This window comes from Amblyomma americanum, chromosome 9 (assembly GCF_052857255.1).
Source record: "Amblyomma americanum isolate KBUSLIRL-KWMA chromosome 9, ASM5285725v1, whole genome shotgun sequence".
Classification (NCBI taxonomy): Eukaryota; Metazoa; Arthropoda; class Arachnida; order Ixodida; family Ixodidae; genus Amblyomma; species Amblyomma americanum.
The window spans coordinates 92,361,558-92,376,035 of record NC_135505.1 but is presented as its reverse complement, the minus strand read 5'-3'; the positions used below and the strand labels follow the sequence as shown (position 1 = coordinate 92,376,035).

Sequence of the window (14,478 nt, the reverse complement as noted above, 5' to 3'; positions counted from 1 at the left end):
AGTTAATTTCTTCACATAGTTGATAGGGGCGCCACAATCCTGTTTTGAAGTTGAGCTCCAGATAGGGGCTATTTCGAGCAAAAATGACGCATTTCAAGAACAACTACCGGATTTTACGTGTTGGAGATATTTCCCAAGCTCAAATTGTTTCCTATATAGAGCTGTTCCTTTCATGTCAAATGCGAGTGACAAAATTTAAGCACCGTTTTCCAGTCGTGGGATGGGATTGACTCCAGCAGAAAAAAAGAAACCTTTCACATTAATGAAATGTACATCACAGTATCCGTATTTTTGACAAGATGAGGCCTCCTCCGGGGAGTGGCGAAAGTTCGTCTGCTGCTTGTTGAAGAAAAAACGCACTAAGAAAACGCAGGCGCAATCCAGCTCCACGAGTAGACAGCTGCGCCTGCGATGTGGCAGGTGTGTGCTTGACAACTGCTGCCATCTGTCGCAAGCGCCTCTCACTAACGTGAACTGCGCATATGCAGTATTAGCTGGCGGTTTTATTTTCAAAAAGTTGATATGGAGGAGAAGAGGCGCGCGCGTACAGATCGGTCTTGTGAAAACGGCGGATTCCATTAATATGGGATTTAATGATGTATATAATAGGCTGCGTAGTTGATGACCCTGGAGTAGCACGCATCATCCTACTCTTCAACGCTCCGACTATAACTTCAACTCCTAACCATGTTCACAAAGTAAAGATGCACCCGCGCTCTTTACTGATATACAGGAGCTTCGCCGCGACCTTTCCGCGCAATCTTTACTTCAGCGGAGGGGTCACCGAATCTAGATAACACTGGGCAAACTATGAGCGCCGCGGTTAGGCCGGCCCCCAAACTTCGCGAAGCTGTTGAAGTTTCCGGATGGACCGAGCTAGATAACTGGTGAGAAAAATAAGCTGCCGTTCTCTACCCCATCCAAGTAGCTGAAGTACAGTTGGTCATGGTGCATTTCTATCCAGGTTGCTCAGCACACATCGATCGCACCTTTTTACTCGGACTGGCAACACATACGAGATGGTTCCTAAACTTTTTCTCGGTACGGAATATATCTTTTTTATTTTGTACGTAAGTGTTAGGTTATGTTAAAAGAATCTGTGAATGGAAAATGAAGATTGTTCTCTACTTTTTCTATATAATAGTCCTGAAGTCAGATATCTGTGTTTCACTTTATTTTTTAATGAGGAAGGCCGTAATACTAAAGCTACCGTGGACTGCAAGAAAAAGTGAGCATGCAAGCTTTACCTTCAAAAGGATATAAATGTAATATTTTAGCTTAATACATATAGTAATTCCTTTTTGCCATCTGCTTTCTATTTGGCGTTAGTCTACGCAAAGCTGCTTTGTAGGCCTGATCTGGAATCTTGGTTGAGTCCTTTCGGTTTGTTATGAGCGCTGTTAAGTTGTTATGTTGCTGCTATACTGCTTTGTTAGGTAAGATGTTTTGTAATTTTTTGGTCATAAGCTCTGCAGACCGTGCCATCCTCTTCCAGTTGTGTTTCGCGCAAGCACCGCGCCTGCATGTCTGCAACAAAAAAAGAATAATGAGCAAGTTGTTAATGGGCAAGACTGTAACCGGAGGAAATGTGCTGAAATTTATGTGTGAACATAAAAATATTTTTACATCACAGAGACTGTGTGCTCGTCATGGGCTGTGAGGAACGTCGCAGAGAAGGACTCCAGGTTATTAATACTGCCTGAGGTTCTTAAACGTGCTCTAATATCGCACAGCACACGGGCGTTTGCGGTTGTAGACTCCACAGAAATGCGGCTGCCGAGGTCGCAGCCTGGAATCCGCAGCGGATCGCCAAAGCCAGTGAGCTTTTCATCAAGAACAGTTTTAGAGGTCGCTTGTTGTGTATTAACGGATCTTGATATGACACTTTTAGACAGTAGTATGCAGGTAGTGGGCATCTTTAAAGAGAGCGTGCTGAGGCACAGAATATCTGCCATCAGGACAGATCAAGGCCATAGAATATTGCTATCGGACATACGCATGTTTGCTGTTCTTGGTAATGTCCTACTCAGTAAAGTTACAAGGATTTTGCAGGATCAGTGACAGACAGAATTGTTCCAGCAAGATCAATCTGCTGGGATAAAGTGGTCAAAAACACAAGCGGTTTACGCCTATTAACCTGTTATGCTCCTCTTTCCGGGCCTTTGCCCATCACGCATGCGTATGCTTCCTTGTATGGCTCGTTTTTCACATATAAAAACTTGGAGTGCAAGCTCATGCTCGCTGCATCAAGGACGGCACCTTCTTTGTGGGCACATTTCGAAAGAGGAGTTTTGCTATGCTAGACGGTGCCGGTCGTCACGTCCACTCCGTCGACAGGCATGCCGTCAACAAAACGCACTCGTTCGATTAGTATGTACTAAACTTATACTCGATGTGGGCACATGGAATGAAGGCTGTGGTGTTCTAGGAATGTGCTCTCTAGACAATAAAAATTATGGTCTTGTGAGGAAAGCAGGCGTCGGTCATACCGAGGGGGGGGGGGGGGGGGGGGGGGGGAAGAGGGGGGAGATTTTAAGGGCATACCTTTTGTGGTCATAGAACCTACACAGGTAGCCTTGGGTGTGTGGGTTTTTTTTAGGGACTGTGATGAGAAGGAAAAAAATGGATGAGATAGATCTTTGAGCGTCCTTCTTTCCCAAGTAGATAGCGATGGTCTGCGTGTATATGTTTATCATTAGCTCTCTTGCCTTGCTATGCCTATTGCAGCATAATCGGTTTTACAGCGAGGGCTGTATTTATTTATTTATTTATACATACTGCTAATCCCATTTGGGATTGTTGCAGGAGGGCAAAATAGGGTTAGTAATAAGAGTTCAGAAAATACATCATTTTGGTGACGATCTTAAAATAGACAACTAATAGTAAGGGTAAAGCAAAGGCAGTGGAATTAACTATGGAAATAGAACCAAAAATACAACAACGCAGAATAACAATACAACGAACTGTATCATAACCATATCGAAACAAGGCAAATTAATCTTACAATAGGCGTCATGACAGAAGTTACATCGCAATAGTTCCGAAAACAATAAATACTGGTAGTCTTTGTATACCTGAACAAAGTTAACATTAAAAAGGCACACAGATAGGAAGCAATATTAGCAACACAGAAAACACACACACAAAAATATTTGCTAATTAAGTACCGAGCTCTCGATAGCAGCGCTGAACTTTCCTAACGATGAGCTGCTAGTTATTGAAGGGTTTAGACTGTTCCATTCACGAGTGGCAAACGGAAAAAATGAGTACTTGAAGCAGTCAGTATGGAAAGGGAACTCGTTAAGTGTATTAGAATGTTTGTGACGCATCGATCTTGCTTTAGAAAAGGAAATACATTTAGTAACGTCAAGTTTTAATCGCTGGTGAACTATTTGATACATCATCTTGTGTCGCGCGAGTTTACTACGTATTTGGAGTGTTTGCATCCCCTCACGTTTCATTATTTCTGTCGGTGAGTCAGTTGTTTGGTATTTGTTAAATATAAATCTGACAGCTTTTCTTTGAACTGCTTCGAGTTTGGCAATATTTGTCTACAAGGTGCAGCGATACATGGGAGCTCCCCTGTGAAACTTCAACATGGATCGTCAGAATTAGCCCCGCAGTTAATATCACATGATGCGGAGCCGCCGCCACTGCGCCTGCAAGGAGTTCTACCGCACTTGCGGTGCTAAGCACCAGTCGGCGGTATCCTGGTAACAGTGTAGTGGCGCCCCAGTAGATAACGCCAGGAAGCCAGCACCAGCAGTTGCAGGAAACTAGTGTTGAGCAGAGTGTGTGCGTGAATATCTATACGAGGGAAGAAAATGACGATTCGCGGGCCTATTGACAAACACCAAAGGTTCTCAGATGGTTGCATTGAAATTGTTCCGGAGCTGTCTACTTCGGCATATATTCTTTCTCAACACTATTCCCATCCCTTGCACCCCGCTGCGGTTGAAGTGTCCAGTGAGATGTGAGACCGTTTCTGGTCTATATTTTTATTTCAAAACCAATATTTTTGACCAAACGTGCTACTATCACTTCATTGTGCGGAATGAAAACTGTTGAGAGAATTAAGAGGCTAGAAAGAGGGATCGGACACACGTCGAAGCCATCAGCCAGATGACGCCGCGTTCGCTTCGTTGGATGGGGAGGAGTTGAGGATGAGCTCTTGAATTCACACATTTCCTACTGTAATTTTTATGAGGTCTCCCCATCGCTATTTTAGACTGATACCTTTTTTTACCAGGATTCCGTATTCATTTGCATGCATGTTATTTCGTAGGTTATGGCAAGCTGTCTCTAACGTATAATTGCGCTTAGGTTGTGTTTGGGGTGGGCCACAATAGAGGTATAAAACCGCTGAGCAGGAAAATGTCACCTCTTTACTTGTATTATTCTACACTTGGTCTGTGCTGAATGCGGGCCTTAGAATGGGTGAACTCATGGAAAAGTGGTGAAAAGGGGGTGAGTGGGTGGGAGGGGGCTTTGAGCAATGGCTCTACAATAGCTTACACCTAAATCAGAAGAGAGAAAGCGAGCCTGGAAAATTCATAAGAACCGTGACTTCACTCGACGAAATGTTGAAAATAAAAATATACACTCACCTTTCCTGGTGCGCATTTTAACCCTTCTGCCATGCTGTGAAACCGACAAAAGGGACCATAGTCTACGTCCTTCCAGCAGCATTCAATCTGGCATCGCAAGTGCAGTTTTGCATTTTTCTGTGTGGAGCGAAATATAACGCCATATATAACGAATTATAAGCAGCGCAATAAAGCAGCTTGATGAAAATATTGCAACGCGCTTTGTATCGACGACAAAGCGGAGGAAATGGGAAGCGTGCAGGAACCACGCTCCCGCGCATAGGCGATGCCCTCGACTGTCTTAACTCCGCCTCATACTTTACCTCGATTTATTTGAGGTCAGGGTACTGGCAAATACTAATGTGCCCGAACGACAAAGAAAAGACACCATTTGCCACACCCGACGGACGGCATGAGTTTAACGTTATGCCTTTCGCATTATGCAATGCACCTGCCACATTTGAAATATTTATGGACCCTATTTTGCGCAGTCGTGACAGATTTGTTCGTGTTACTTGGATAATGTTGTGATCTATGGGAAGATATTTAGCGAACATAAAAGGCGCGTTGCTATCATTCTCAACGGTATTGAAAGAAAGGGCCTTGTCTTAAATCTAAGAAGTGCCACTTTGGCGAACGCCAAACAATTGGGCTCGGTCACTTGGTTGATAAGGAGGATGTCTGATCCCCAGAAAGTTGAGGCTGTCACCAACTTCGCAGCGCCGCAGCCAGTCAATGAACTTCGCAGCTTTTTAGGGCTATGCTCGTATTTCCGCCGTTTTGTTCCGCGGTTTGCCGACGTCCCCTCTCTTCTCACTTCCCTCTTACAACAAGACATGCCACTCAAGCGGACCCCTGACTGTGAGTCTGAATTCTGCCATCTGATATTTCTCCTGACATCGGGCCCTATCTTGCGCCATTTCTGCCTTTCTGCTACAATTGAAGTTCATGCCAACACCAGTGGTGTCGGAGTTGGCGCTGTGCTCATCCATCGCCACGGCGGAGATCAGCATGGGATAGCTATGGACGCCGGTCGTTGAGCAAGTCGGAACGGAACTACAAAGTTATTCAGCAAGGGCGTGGCGCGGTAGTTCTTGCTGTGAAACTTTTTCGTTCCTACCTATATGGCAAAACTTTCACCATCGTCACCGACCATCATTCGCTCTGTTGGCTCGTGAATCTCCGCGACCCATGCGGCCGGCTTGCACGTTTATTCAAGAAGCGCACCAAAAGAACGACCACAAACAGAACAAAAGCCTTTTTGCGCTTTATTTTTTTCATGACGCTATGCCAACTACCTGAACTTTCGATTCTACATCTGTACCATAATTACTAAGAAGAATACATACACGTGCTGGCTTGGCACTGGCTTCACCCAGATGAAGCAGCTTGCAAAACTGTCTGCGCGTCATGTTCTGGCCAGGGTACGAGTCACTTGAGTAGCAGGCTTCTCTGCTCACGTTAATGCAAGACCGTGACAAATTCCTGCGCAAAGTCGAGATAACCATTTGCACTGCAGTATCCTGCACATTGGAAACAAATTTGCACTCTTGAGGGCATTTTTTTTTCTATAACTCGTATCTTGATTGCTGCACAGTTGAAGAATCAGCGACTGCTTCAAAAGATGGTGATGCTGAACTGAATCGCATATTTTACCTGTAGATAAACCGTATTTGATCCTTGGAGCAGTTGGATAGCCTGTACTTTTTCCGGCCGCCATCACGGTAGCTCATTAGGTAGCCATCCTCGGAAGAACAATTCTCCGCTCCAGGGTAGCCTGGAAACTCCTTAAGGGTGCTGGTGTTATCATGGTTTGCTCCTAATCTGAAATATTGCATCAAGAAGGCTTTCATACCAGGACAGGAAAATGATTTTTAAAGTACAGAAGTATTTTGTTCCAAAAGCTAGCTGCAGGGTCATATGCACTTTGCTGGCGCTTTTGAATTCAAGGAACGTGCAGCAATTACTGCTTCTTGAGAAATTTTACACATGTAATTGCTCCTTTCATGATTGAGATTTTGATAGAGAAACCATGAGTGACACTCACGGGAAACAAATATTTCACAACCTCTTTTTTCTCTCGCGCTACTAAGCCATGGGTGACACTTTTTTCGACTGGTACGGTACAGCCAATGGTAATGTTGATGCCAGCCAGTAGCGGACGCCGGGCTAACTATCTCCAAGATGAAAGCCCTTAAAGCTTTTTAGGCAATTTGTAGACAGACTTTAGGCTATCTAAATTAAGTTTTGCAAAGTAGGCTAGACAGATCGCCTTATTAATTTAACATCTCTCCCGTAGTGTGCCCTTGATTTGCAGGGGAGCTTAAAGCGTAAATGCATATCCATAAACCACAAAAGCCGCCTGTGTGCGCCTGTAAGATGCGGTTGAGGTTATCTTGATTTTTATTTTAGATTTGGTTTTACAACGCTGGCTTCTAGTCCTTTCGAGATGACTTAGAAGTTGTTCGACGGTGGGTCAAGGTAAGTGCGAAAAATACGTCTTAAAGCTGTCTTATTACACACTACAAATTCTTGGCTGCAGAAGAAACAGCAGCAGGAGAAATTTGCTAAGACGCTCAGAGCCTCGGCTCCCCCTTCTCCATAGTTACCTATGTCGCATGGTGACCTCCGCAGTTTATGATGGCTGGTTTCATGCGCCTTTTACGTGGAAAGTGCTTCGTTAGATCCATAGTGCTGGTAGGCAGTTATCAGTTTTATAGTGAGTAGAAGCTTATACCTAGGTTGGTAGGGCGCTTCCCATCTGTAGCTGAATGTTGTGCACGTTTAAGAGAACTTTTATTTTCGGCGTTGATTTCACTCCTCGCAGGACCAGACTGAGAGGGCGAAATGCTTCGAAAAGTGGGTCTTGAAAATCACCTCATGCAGACCGAATACATTAGCCACGTCGCTCTTTGGCCCAACTGCCCTGCGCCGTTAACCTTTGTTACTCAATTATGTACGAATCAAAGAAAACAATTGATCGGTTCTACATCACTCAAGTAATGTAGCTGGATTAAAAAGACCGCGTAAAAATTTGGGCAGTGGCGCTAAAATTTCATACTTTGTCTCGTGGCTAATTAGAAACAACTAATATTTTGTTCATTTTGCGCAGCTAGTCTGAGTTTAGTGAAAGATCGAATCGAAGGTCTTAAAGAAACTCGAAAGCCCAGAGATTGAAAACAAATGTTTATCCAGCAAATTTCTTTCCATTTTCTCCTTAGCATTTGCCGGAAAATGAGAGATGAGGCGTTAATAAATGCTTGCTGTAAGTTGCACATTCGCGGCCACATTTTTAATTACATAACAAAGCTTTCTTTCACGCATGTCAAATATTTTGACCGGAAAGGGGTGGTCGTTGAGAACATGTTGACACCAAACATTATAGACAATCTGTATAAAGAAATGAGCCATATTGTGCAGATTACCAAAATGATTCATTTGCATAAGCACACATCCCATGATACCCGGAAGCGCTTGTCGAGACATCTGGAAAAAACGAGTGCGACTTTTGAGGTCTTGTAAACTTTTCAATGACAGCACACGTATTAGGAACAGACACATGTGTGTCCTGAGTTGCGTAGCCCCTAGTACGGCCACTGGTCATAGCAATATACAGCGGGCAGAGTTAAGGTATAGCAGGGGGCTGTGTTCAGGTCATATAAGGAAGCAGAAATAAATAACCTCTGCCTGGCCCGCTATGTGTAGAGGAATTGAGTTAAGGTAGGGTGGCGAGCCAGCACCTTAGTTGGTTACCCTTCTTTGCCATTAAGTGTGATCGTCGTCCAGTGGCAATAGTTAGGATATAACAGTTGCGGTCCTGGACTCCTAGATACTAATTTACATTTCCGGTCGCCTACATTCTGTTCCTCGAACTCATCAGCCCTTAAGAGAGGTATCAGCGTTGCTACATGAGGAAGCATTAATGTTTTGCATGTTCACGAGGCCGCAAACTGCTTGGACTGTATTCGGAGTATTTTACACGGTATCCTTTATTCGGCAATAACCGAGAGTTCTGAAGGCAATGATAGTTCGTTATTCTCCGAGGATGCTTAATTGTTAGTGTGAGTCTGCTTTGGGGCAAATTCTGCGAACATTACAGGTACAACATGCAGTAAACAACCACCCCACCTTTCCGGAGTCTAGAACGGGATTGCTATTTTTAGGCGTTTCCAAATAATCAAAAAATTTGACTTACAAATCAACTGTTATTGGATTTGATCAGCTCGAAAGAGTGACTAAAGCACTTCCGAAATTGTTTTGAACGAATCGAATGGGCTCTCATGTCCTCGAATGGTTTTCGAATAACTCGCACGAAGCTCGGATAAGGCAAGCTGTTGTGTTAATTCATGGATGCTACAAAAACTGGGTCCACTCCAATGACGCAAAGCATGTTGCTGCGATCGGTCTTCGCGGTAAACAGAATGCAGCTCAGCGTCGCGGTTCATTCTCGTGTGGCTGCATTCACAACGCTCATACATGGCCTCAGGATATGGGTGACGTTTCAGTGCTCGGGGAAGTTTAGCAAACAGTTGCCATGTGGCCCGATCTCGGAGACCATGTCTTAGAAGTATCTCACGACCCTCTCATTGACTTTGATCTGATAACTTTTAATTTTTTCGTAATGAGCAGTAAATAGGACTTTTCCTATACTTCTGTGTGATGGGGACGGAATTTTACTGGCTTAGTGCTGTGTACCTCCTAGCAGTAATACAGTGTTCAGTAGCGCCCTGGTTTGACTACCACTTCGCGTTTGCGCATGATCAGTTTTAATACCAATATTTACAATAGTATAGAATATTAGGAAAATGTTTGATTTGCATTTAACTGGGTTCCATCACTGTTCGCTGTGCACTCAATTTTGTTTAAAGCAAAACTATTTGTATTCCGTGCGTTTGGCAGCAAGCGAACACAATTTGTACTTGATTCGGTTTTGAAGGAGTAGCGTTCGCAAACCTATACTAATTTTGGTTAGGGGTATATAGTACTAACTATTTCCCTGGAAACTCTTGGAGGAGCAGGCTTCACCATCAAAGATGTATATCACTTTCATCATGAAATTCATGGAAATAAGTAGATATCAGGATCACGAAAGCAGCTCCTCAAGTTAATACAATCCGGGGGCGTTCTTATGACAAAATTAATAAACTTAATGGTTAGCTTACAAGGTAGTTAGCCAACATCGAAGCACACAGGAGTCAAAACAGGGAAGGAAAAATACAATGTTATCCAAATAAATAAAGAATTGCAAATTCTACTTGCTCAAACAACGTCAAAACGAAAAAACAAACGAAAGCCCGAAAAACTGTACTAATAGGAGGAAATATTAAGCAAGTTTTAAAGAGCGGTTAAATGCCGGCAGAATATGCCGCGATTTCATTTGTGATTGCAATGAATTGCACAGAGAGATGGCTGTAAACTATGCAGTTTACGTAATTGGTGTTGGCCTTGGGTAATGGCAGGTTATGTTCAGTAAATCTAGTGTTATCACTGGTACACAGCTTTGACTGAAAACTACTAAGAATAATATGATTAGTACATGCTTAAACGATAACTGATGCCAACCTGAGACGAAGCCGCAATGATAATACCAAAATGTTAAGACCGTAATACAAATGTTCTCTAAGAAAATGTGCTGAGTACGCACTGCTTGTGTACCATGTACAAAAGGCAGTTTATTTAGATGTAATTGTTGTTTGTGTAATGTAAAATGTTTTGAGGGCTCACATGTGTGCCATCTCGTGAGCTAGTCGCCCCACGCCATCATAAGTAGGTGGTCTATCTTCTGCCACTCCGACTTTTTCGTCTCCGCAAACGCGACCAATGAAAGCCATACCTGCAAAATAATTTTTTTGAGCAGCAAATATTTAGCTCTGCACTGTGTCCTTTTAGAGTTGTAATAAGAGAATTTCTTAGCTATTTCATTATTACATCTTTCAGTACCAACGGCACTTCCGGTCTATCTCTGCGCGGAGGTAGGTGCTAGCATGCAGCCTTTCAGACAACGAAAGAAACTCTTGAATGGGTCATAAAGCACTGCCACAGCTTATATAGGCCCAACTGCGTAATTGTGTTAGGGGAGCTATTTGGCCTTTTGGGCGTCGAGTATACATCGGCATTTTGTCTGCGTTTATAAATACGAAAGAGGGATGCTGTTGGCTTAATGCAGTAGTGTTGACTCTGTTGGCTCTGCCTATCACGATATTGGAGCCACGGGGCATCGGCTGGGCAAGCCCAATTTTGGCTTCTCTACACCTTCTACGTAGGGGTGCAAAGTACTCTTAGGTATTAGAGGAGATTCCCTGAGTCCCGAATGCTTGGATAGTTCAAACGTTGGACCGACACTGTGTTTCACATTGTATTCCTTTTTTAAAATTGAATAACCATTTATTACAATTAGCGCGATTGGAAATGTGTAGCTCTTATCTGAAATCCGTTTATATTAATGCAAGCATCAGCTAATTTAAACCTAATGGCTCCTGCTGGCATCTGTTTCCATCTGTGCATTCACTGGTGATGTTTTACAGTGTTAAGTGTTGCGATCGGCGAAGGTTCGTGCTTACTAGCACCTAACTCTTGTAAAATATAGGCAGATTTCGCGAGGTTATATCACGAGTTCACGATAGGTTAAACCAAGTATTTTCCTTGAAATTGCTCTGTCTCGGAAACTTAGAGTATAAAAAGAAGTTTCAACTTACCATCAATGTCCTTTCCAATTGTGCTATTTCCTACAAGCACTAGGTCCTCGCTAAAAGAAAGAAGACTATTGTGATTCACAGCTGGTATCAATAAAATCAATGAAAAGGATTCATAACAAATTTTTTGACCCATTCCGAATAATTATAATACACTCCTCCAATTGAAATGGGGAAGTTCCTCTTAATGCAGCGGTTTCCGGTCAATATGCCGCAAGAATCTTAAGCATCGAATTCATGGTTTTGATCGCAGTCGCTGTAGACGGAATTGGAGCCTATGTAATACGCATGCAGAGAAGGAGAATTTTTTAGGTTTTTTCACATAAAAATATTGTATAACTTGGGCAGCATTAACATATGTACAGCCAGGCATAGCTTGATAAAGGGTCCGCGATGTAATCTTAATGCGGGATTTTTTCTTTACATCCATTTCGCGCTTTCGTTTTGTAGCTCTTTTTCTGCACCTCATCGGCTTCACCGTAAGGTTTCGTTGTTATTTTATTCTGGAGTGCAGTCAATCTTTTTTTGATGCGCGGTTTTGTACTCCCTCTCACATTTAGGTTGTGCTGAATTCGAAGCTACGAAGCGTACTCAGGCGCTCCAGATCACGCGCGAAAAAAGTTGGGCAAAATAACTTTTATATGCACGTTTCTATTGGTGACCCGCTTGTGCGTAGACAGCGTTATTAAAATTATAGACGTTTGCGAATATTCCAAATTCTCGAAGAATCAATCAAATATCCTTCTATTCTATTCGCTTAACAAAGAAATAGCGCATGTTCAAAATTATTAGAAATGAATTGAATATGTTCTCAGGTTTCCGAATAGTTTTCAGATAAGTGGCTAGAAGTTCGAGTAAGAAATGGTGTAGTTTTCTTCAACACCTGTTTCAAGAGCAAGACCCACTCCAATGCCGTACCTCACGCCGTTGTGATCGGGCTTGTGCGCATTGCAGAGTGAATGCCCTGACACGGTCCATGGTGCGGCGGAGTTCATAATTTTTATAGATTGACCACGAGATCGGCTCATACGCAGACATAGCACATACGGATCCACTACCCCTTTTGTATATTTAAGTGTGGCTCTACTTTATTAGATGTCGGAATCGACAGCAATAGTTACCTTTCTATTACGTTTGGCACGAAGATGGTTCAAGTAAGATGCTAGCTCCGTCTTGCCCACCCATAGTGGAGATCACGGTTTATTCTTTTGAGAGATGTAGATTTAACTCCGAAAGTTGTAAAAGTGTACTGCAGCGCCGCTGCTACCGTTTCGTACTCTTTCATTTAATTCGTCTTGCACGAATACTGGTAAATGTATTCCATTCATTTTAGATTCTGTTCTGCCACTATATGATTTGTATTTGATTCGGTTTTTAGCTACACTGTTCGTATTCGAAAAGTAATATACGCACCCTACGAATTTCGCAGCACCAAACCAGGAGCGCTTTTTGCTTGACGACACCCTGTCAAATATGGAGGCTCCGGATCACAAATGCAGCAAAGCATTATTGCCAAGGTTTGCTTACTGAGCCATCAATGTAAACACGCAGGTGATTTCCAAACACTGATGAGCTGGAACTTCGGGTTAGGCTTGTTGGTCACATTTCATGGCAAGGGGAGCATCGCGAACATACAAGGACGAACACGGAGGCACAGACAGACAGGCTTCAACCGCTGACTTGCCGGGTCTTTTGCGTTCATCTATTTTCGCGCTGCACTCTCTCCCCATGATTTGCATACTCATCGTTGTCATGCTGCAGCGTCACAGGTTTTGTTTCCACTGTGGACGTGCACCGTTTTGAGCGTAGGCCTTAGATGACTAAGTGGCACTTTATATATTCGTGTGCTCATAGAAGCAGGTTTACTTAATATATTGTAGTCGTCTACTATGTACAAATTCGTGACCGTTGCAGTAGTTCTTACATGGTTTTCTCTATGTCAACCATAACGTGTCTAAATTCAAAGTCACTCAATTTCAGCTCTAGAGCTTCTGCATCAGTGACATGAATGGACTCCGTTAGATAAACTACACCACCAGTGACTGACCAGGTAAAGAAAGTCACAAAGGATTCACAGAGAATACTCAGTGCGTTCCCTCTGACGCCGGATTGCCTAGAAACAGATCAGTGAATTTTCTTGCGCAAGAAGCTCAGTCACGCGGACCGTCTGTAAAAGTTTCAAATGTGGTACATTTTCAAACCAGCTGGTGTGGCGCCACTTCGCTTTTACCGGCTCTTCACCTTTCTTGTGAGACATGGAGTCTGTGACGAGAGAAAGCCGCTTTCTTGTACTCTCTGTGCACCGACTCTGCTTCCATGCTAGCGCAGCTGCACAAAAACCGTTGTGCTTTTTCAGTTATGCACTTGTGCTGTGCTTTTGTGGAGGGCATACTGCCATAGTCTCTTGATATGGCAATGTTTTTCTTGTGAGTGCGAGGCTTTTCTTGCGCATCCTGAGGAGATGAAATATCATACTGGACAGCGTCGCTCGCGTGTTGTTTCCGGGATGTATACGAGGAAAAATACGCTTGGTAGCCAGGAAATTATAGAAATTCTTAGAGGACGTTGGGCAGCTGAGGAACTAGAGTTGTGGTTTGAGCTTGATGCTCTTGCTGCATCGCTAGAGGAGCAGCGCGAATAGACGAGGACAAACACAGAAGCCCAAGAACAAGAGACATCAAGTAGGAATACGGTGACGGTAGTACAGCGTCCTTAACGACTAGCTGCAGTTGTAATTTCTGTTTCAGAGCGTACTGTGGGGTAGTGTCTCTGCTCGAGCAGGTTGCTGTTTTCGTTCCACTGACATACTTTTCTTGTAACGTCCTAACCAAGCCAGTCGGAGCGGCGTTTTCGCGTTGAAGATTTCGTCTACAAAATGCTTCAGTTTTCTGAGAATTGTATCGAACAATGCGCTGAAGCTGAAACTTGTTGTGCAAAGAACAAGCTTCAAGAAGAATGTGTTAGAGGGAGCATAGGTACCTGGTCAAGAGAACTGCCATGTCACATTTACTGAAAGCACCTCGACGTGCGTATTCTTTCATGGTATCCAATGTCGCTTCCGCATCTATGTCCGTCCCGTTATTCGTCCTAATGATGATCATATCACTCTAGAATAGTAGTAATAAATGTTGAAACATTTTAACAGGACAAAAGGAAAAAAGTGAATGTTGCACAATATGTCCGTGCGCTATTGGCCAAGA

At 43.3% G+C, this 14,478-nt stretch overlaps 1 protein-coding gene across 6 annotated transcripts in view; it reads right to left on the bottom strand.

The window, feature by feature from the left end:
• Nucleotides 1-483: 483 nt before the first annotated feature.
• The window catches only part of LOC144105030 (venom metalloproteinase BumaMPs1-like), a 44,539-nt gene continuing 30,544 nt past the window's right edge, over nt 484-14,478 (bottom strand). For all 6 annotated transcript variants that reach the window (XM_077638240.1, XM_077638241.1, XM_077638243.1 and 3 more), the window contains 7 exons: nt 14,258-14,385; nt 11,282-11,331; nt 10,311-10,419; nt 6,243-6,410; nt 5,936-6,071; nt 4,608-4,724; nt 484-1,527 (listed from right to left, as the gene is read on the bottom strand). In XM_077638240.1, coding sequence (XP_077494366.1) covers nt 1,420-1,527; nt 4,608-4,724; nt 5,936-6,071; nt 6,243-6,410; nt 10,311-10,419; nt 11,282-11,331; nt 14,258-14,385 — 816 coding nt within the window. In that variant the 3' untranslated portion in view covers nt 484-1,419. The remainder of the gene's footprint in view (nt 1,528-4,607; nt 4,725-5,935; nt 6,072-6,242; nt 6,411-10,310; nt 10,420-11,281; nt 11,332-14,257; nt 14,386-14,478) is intronic.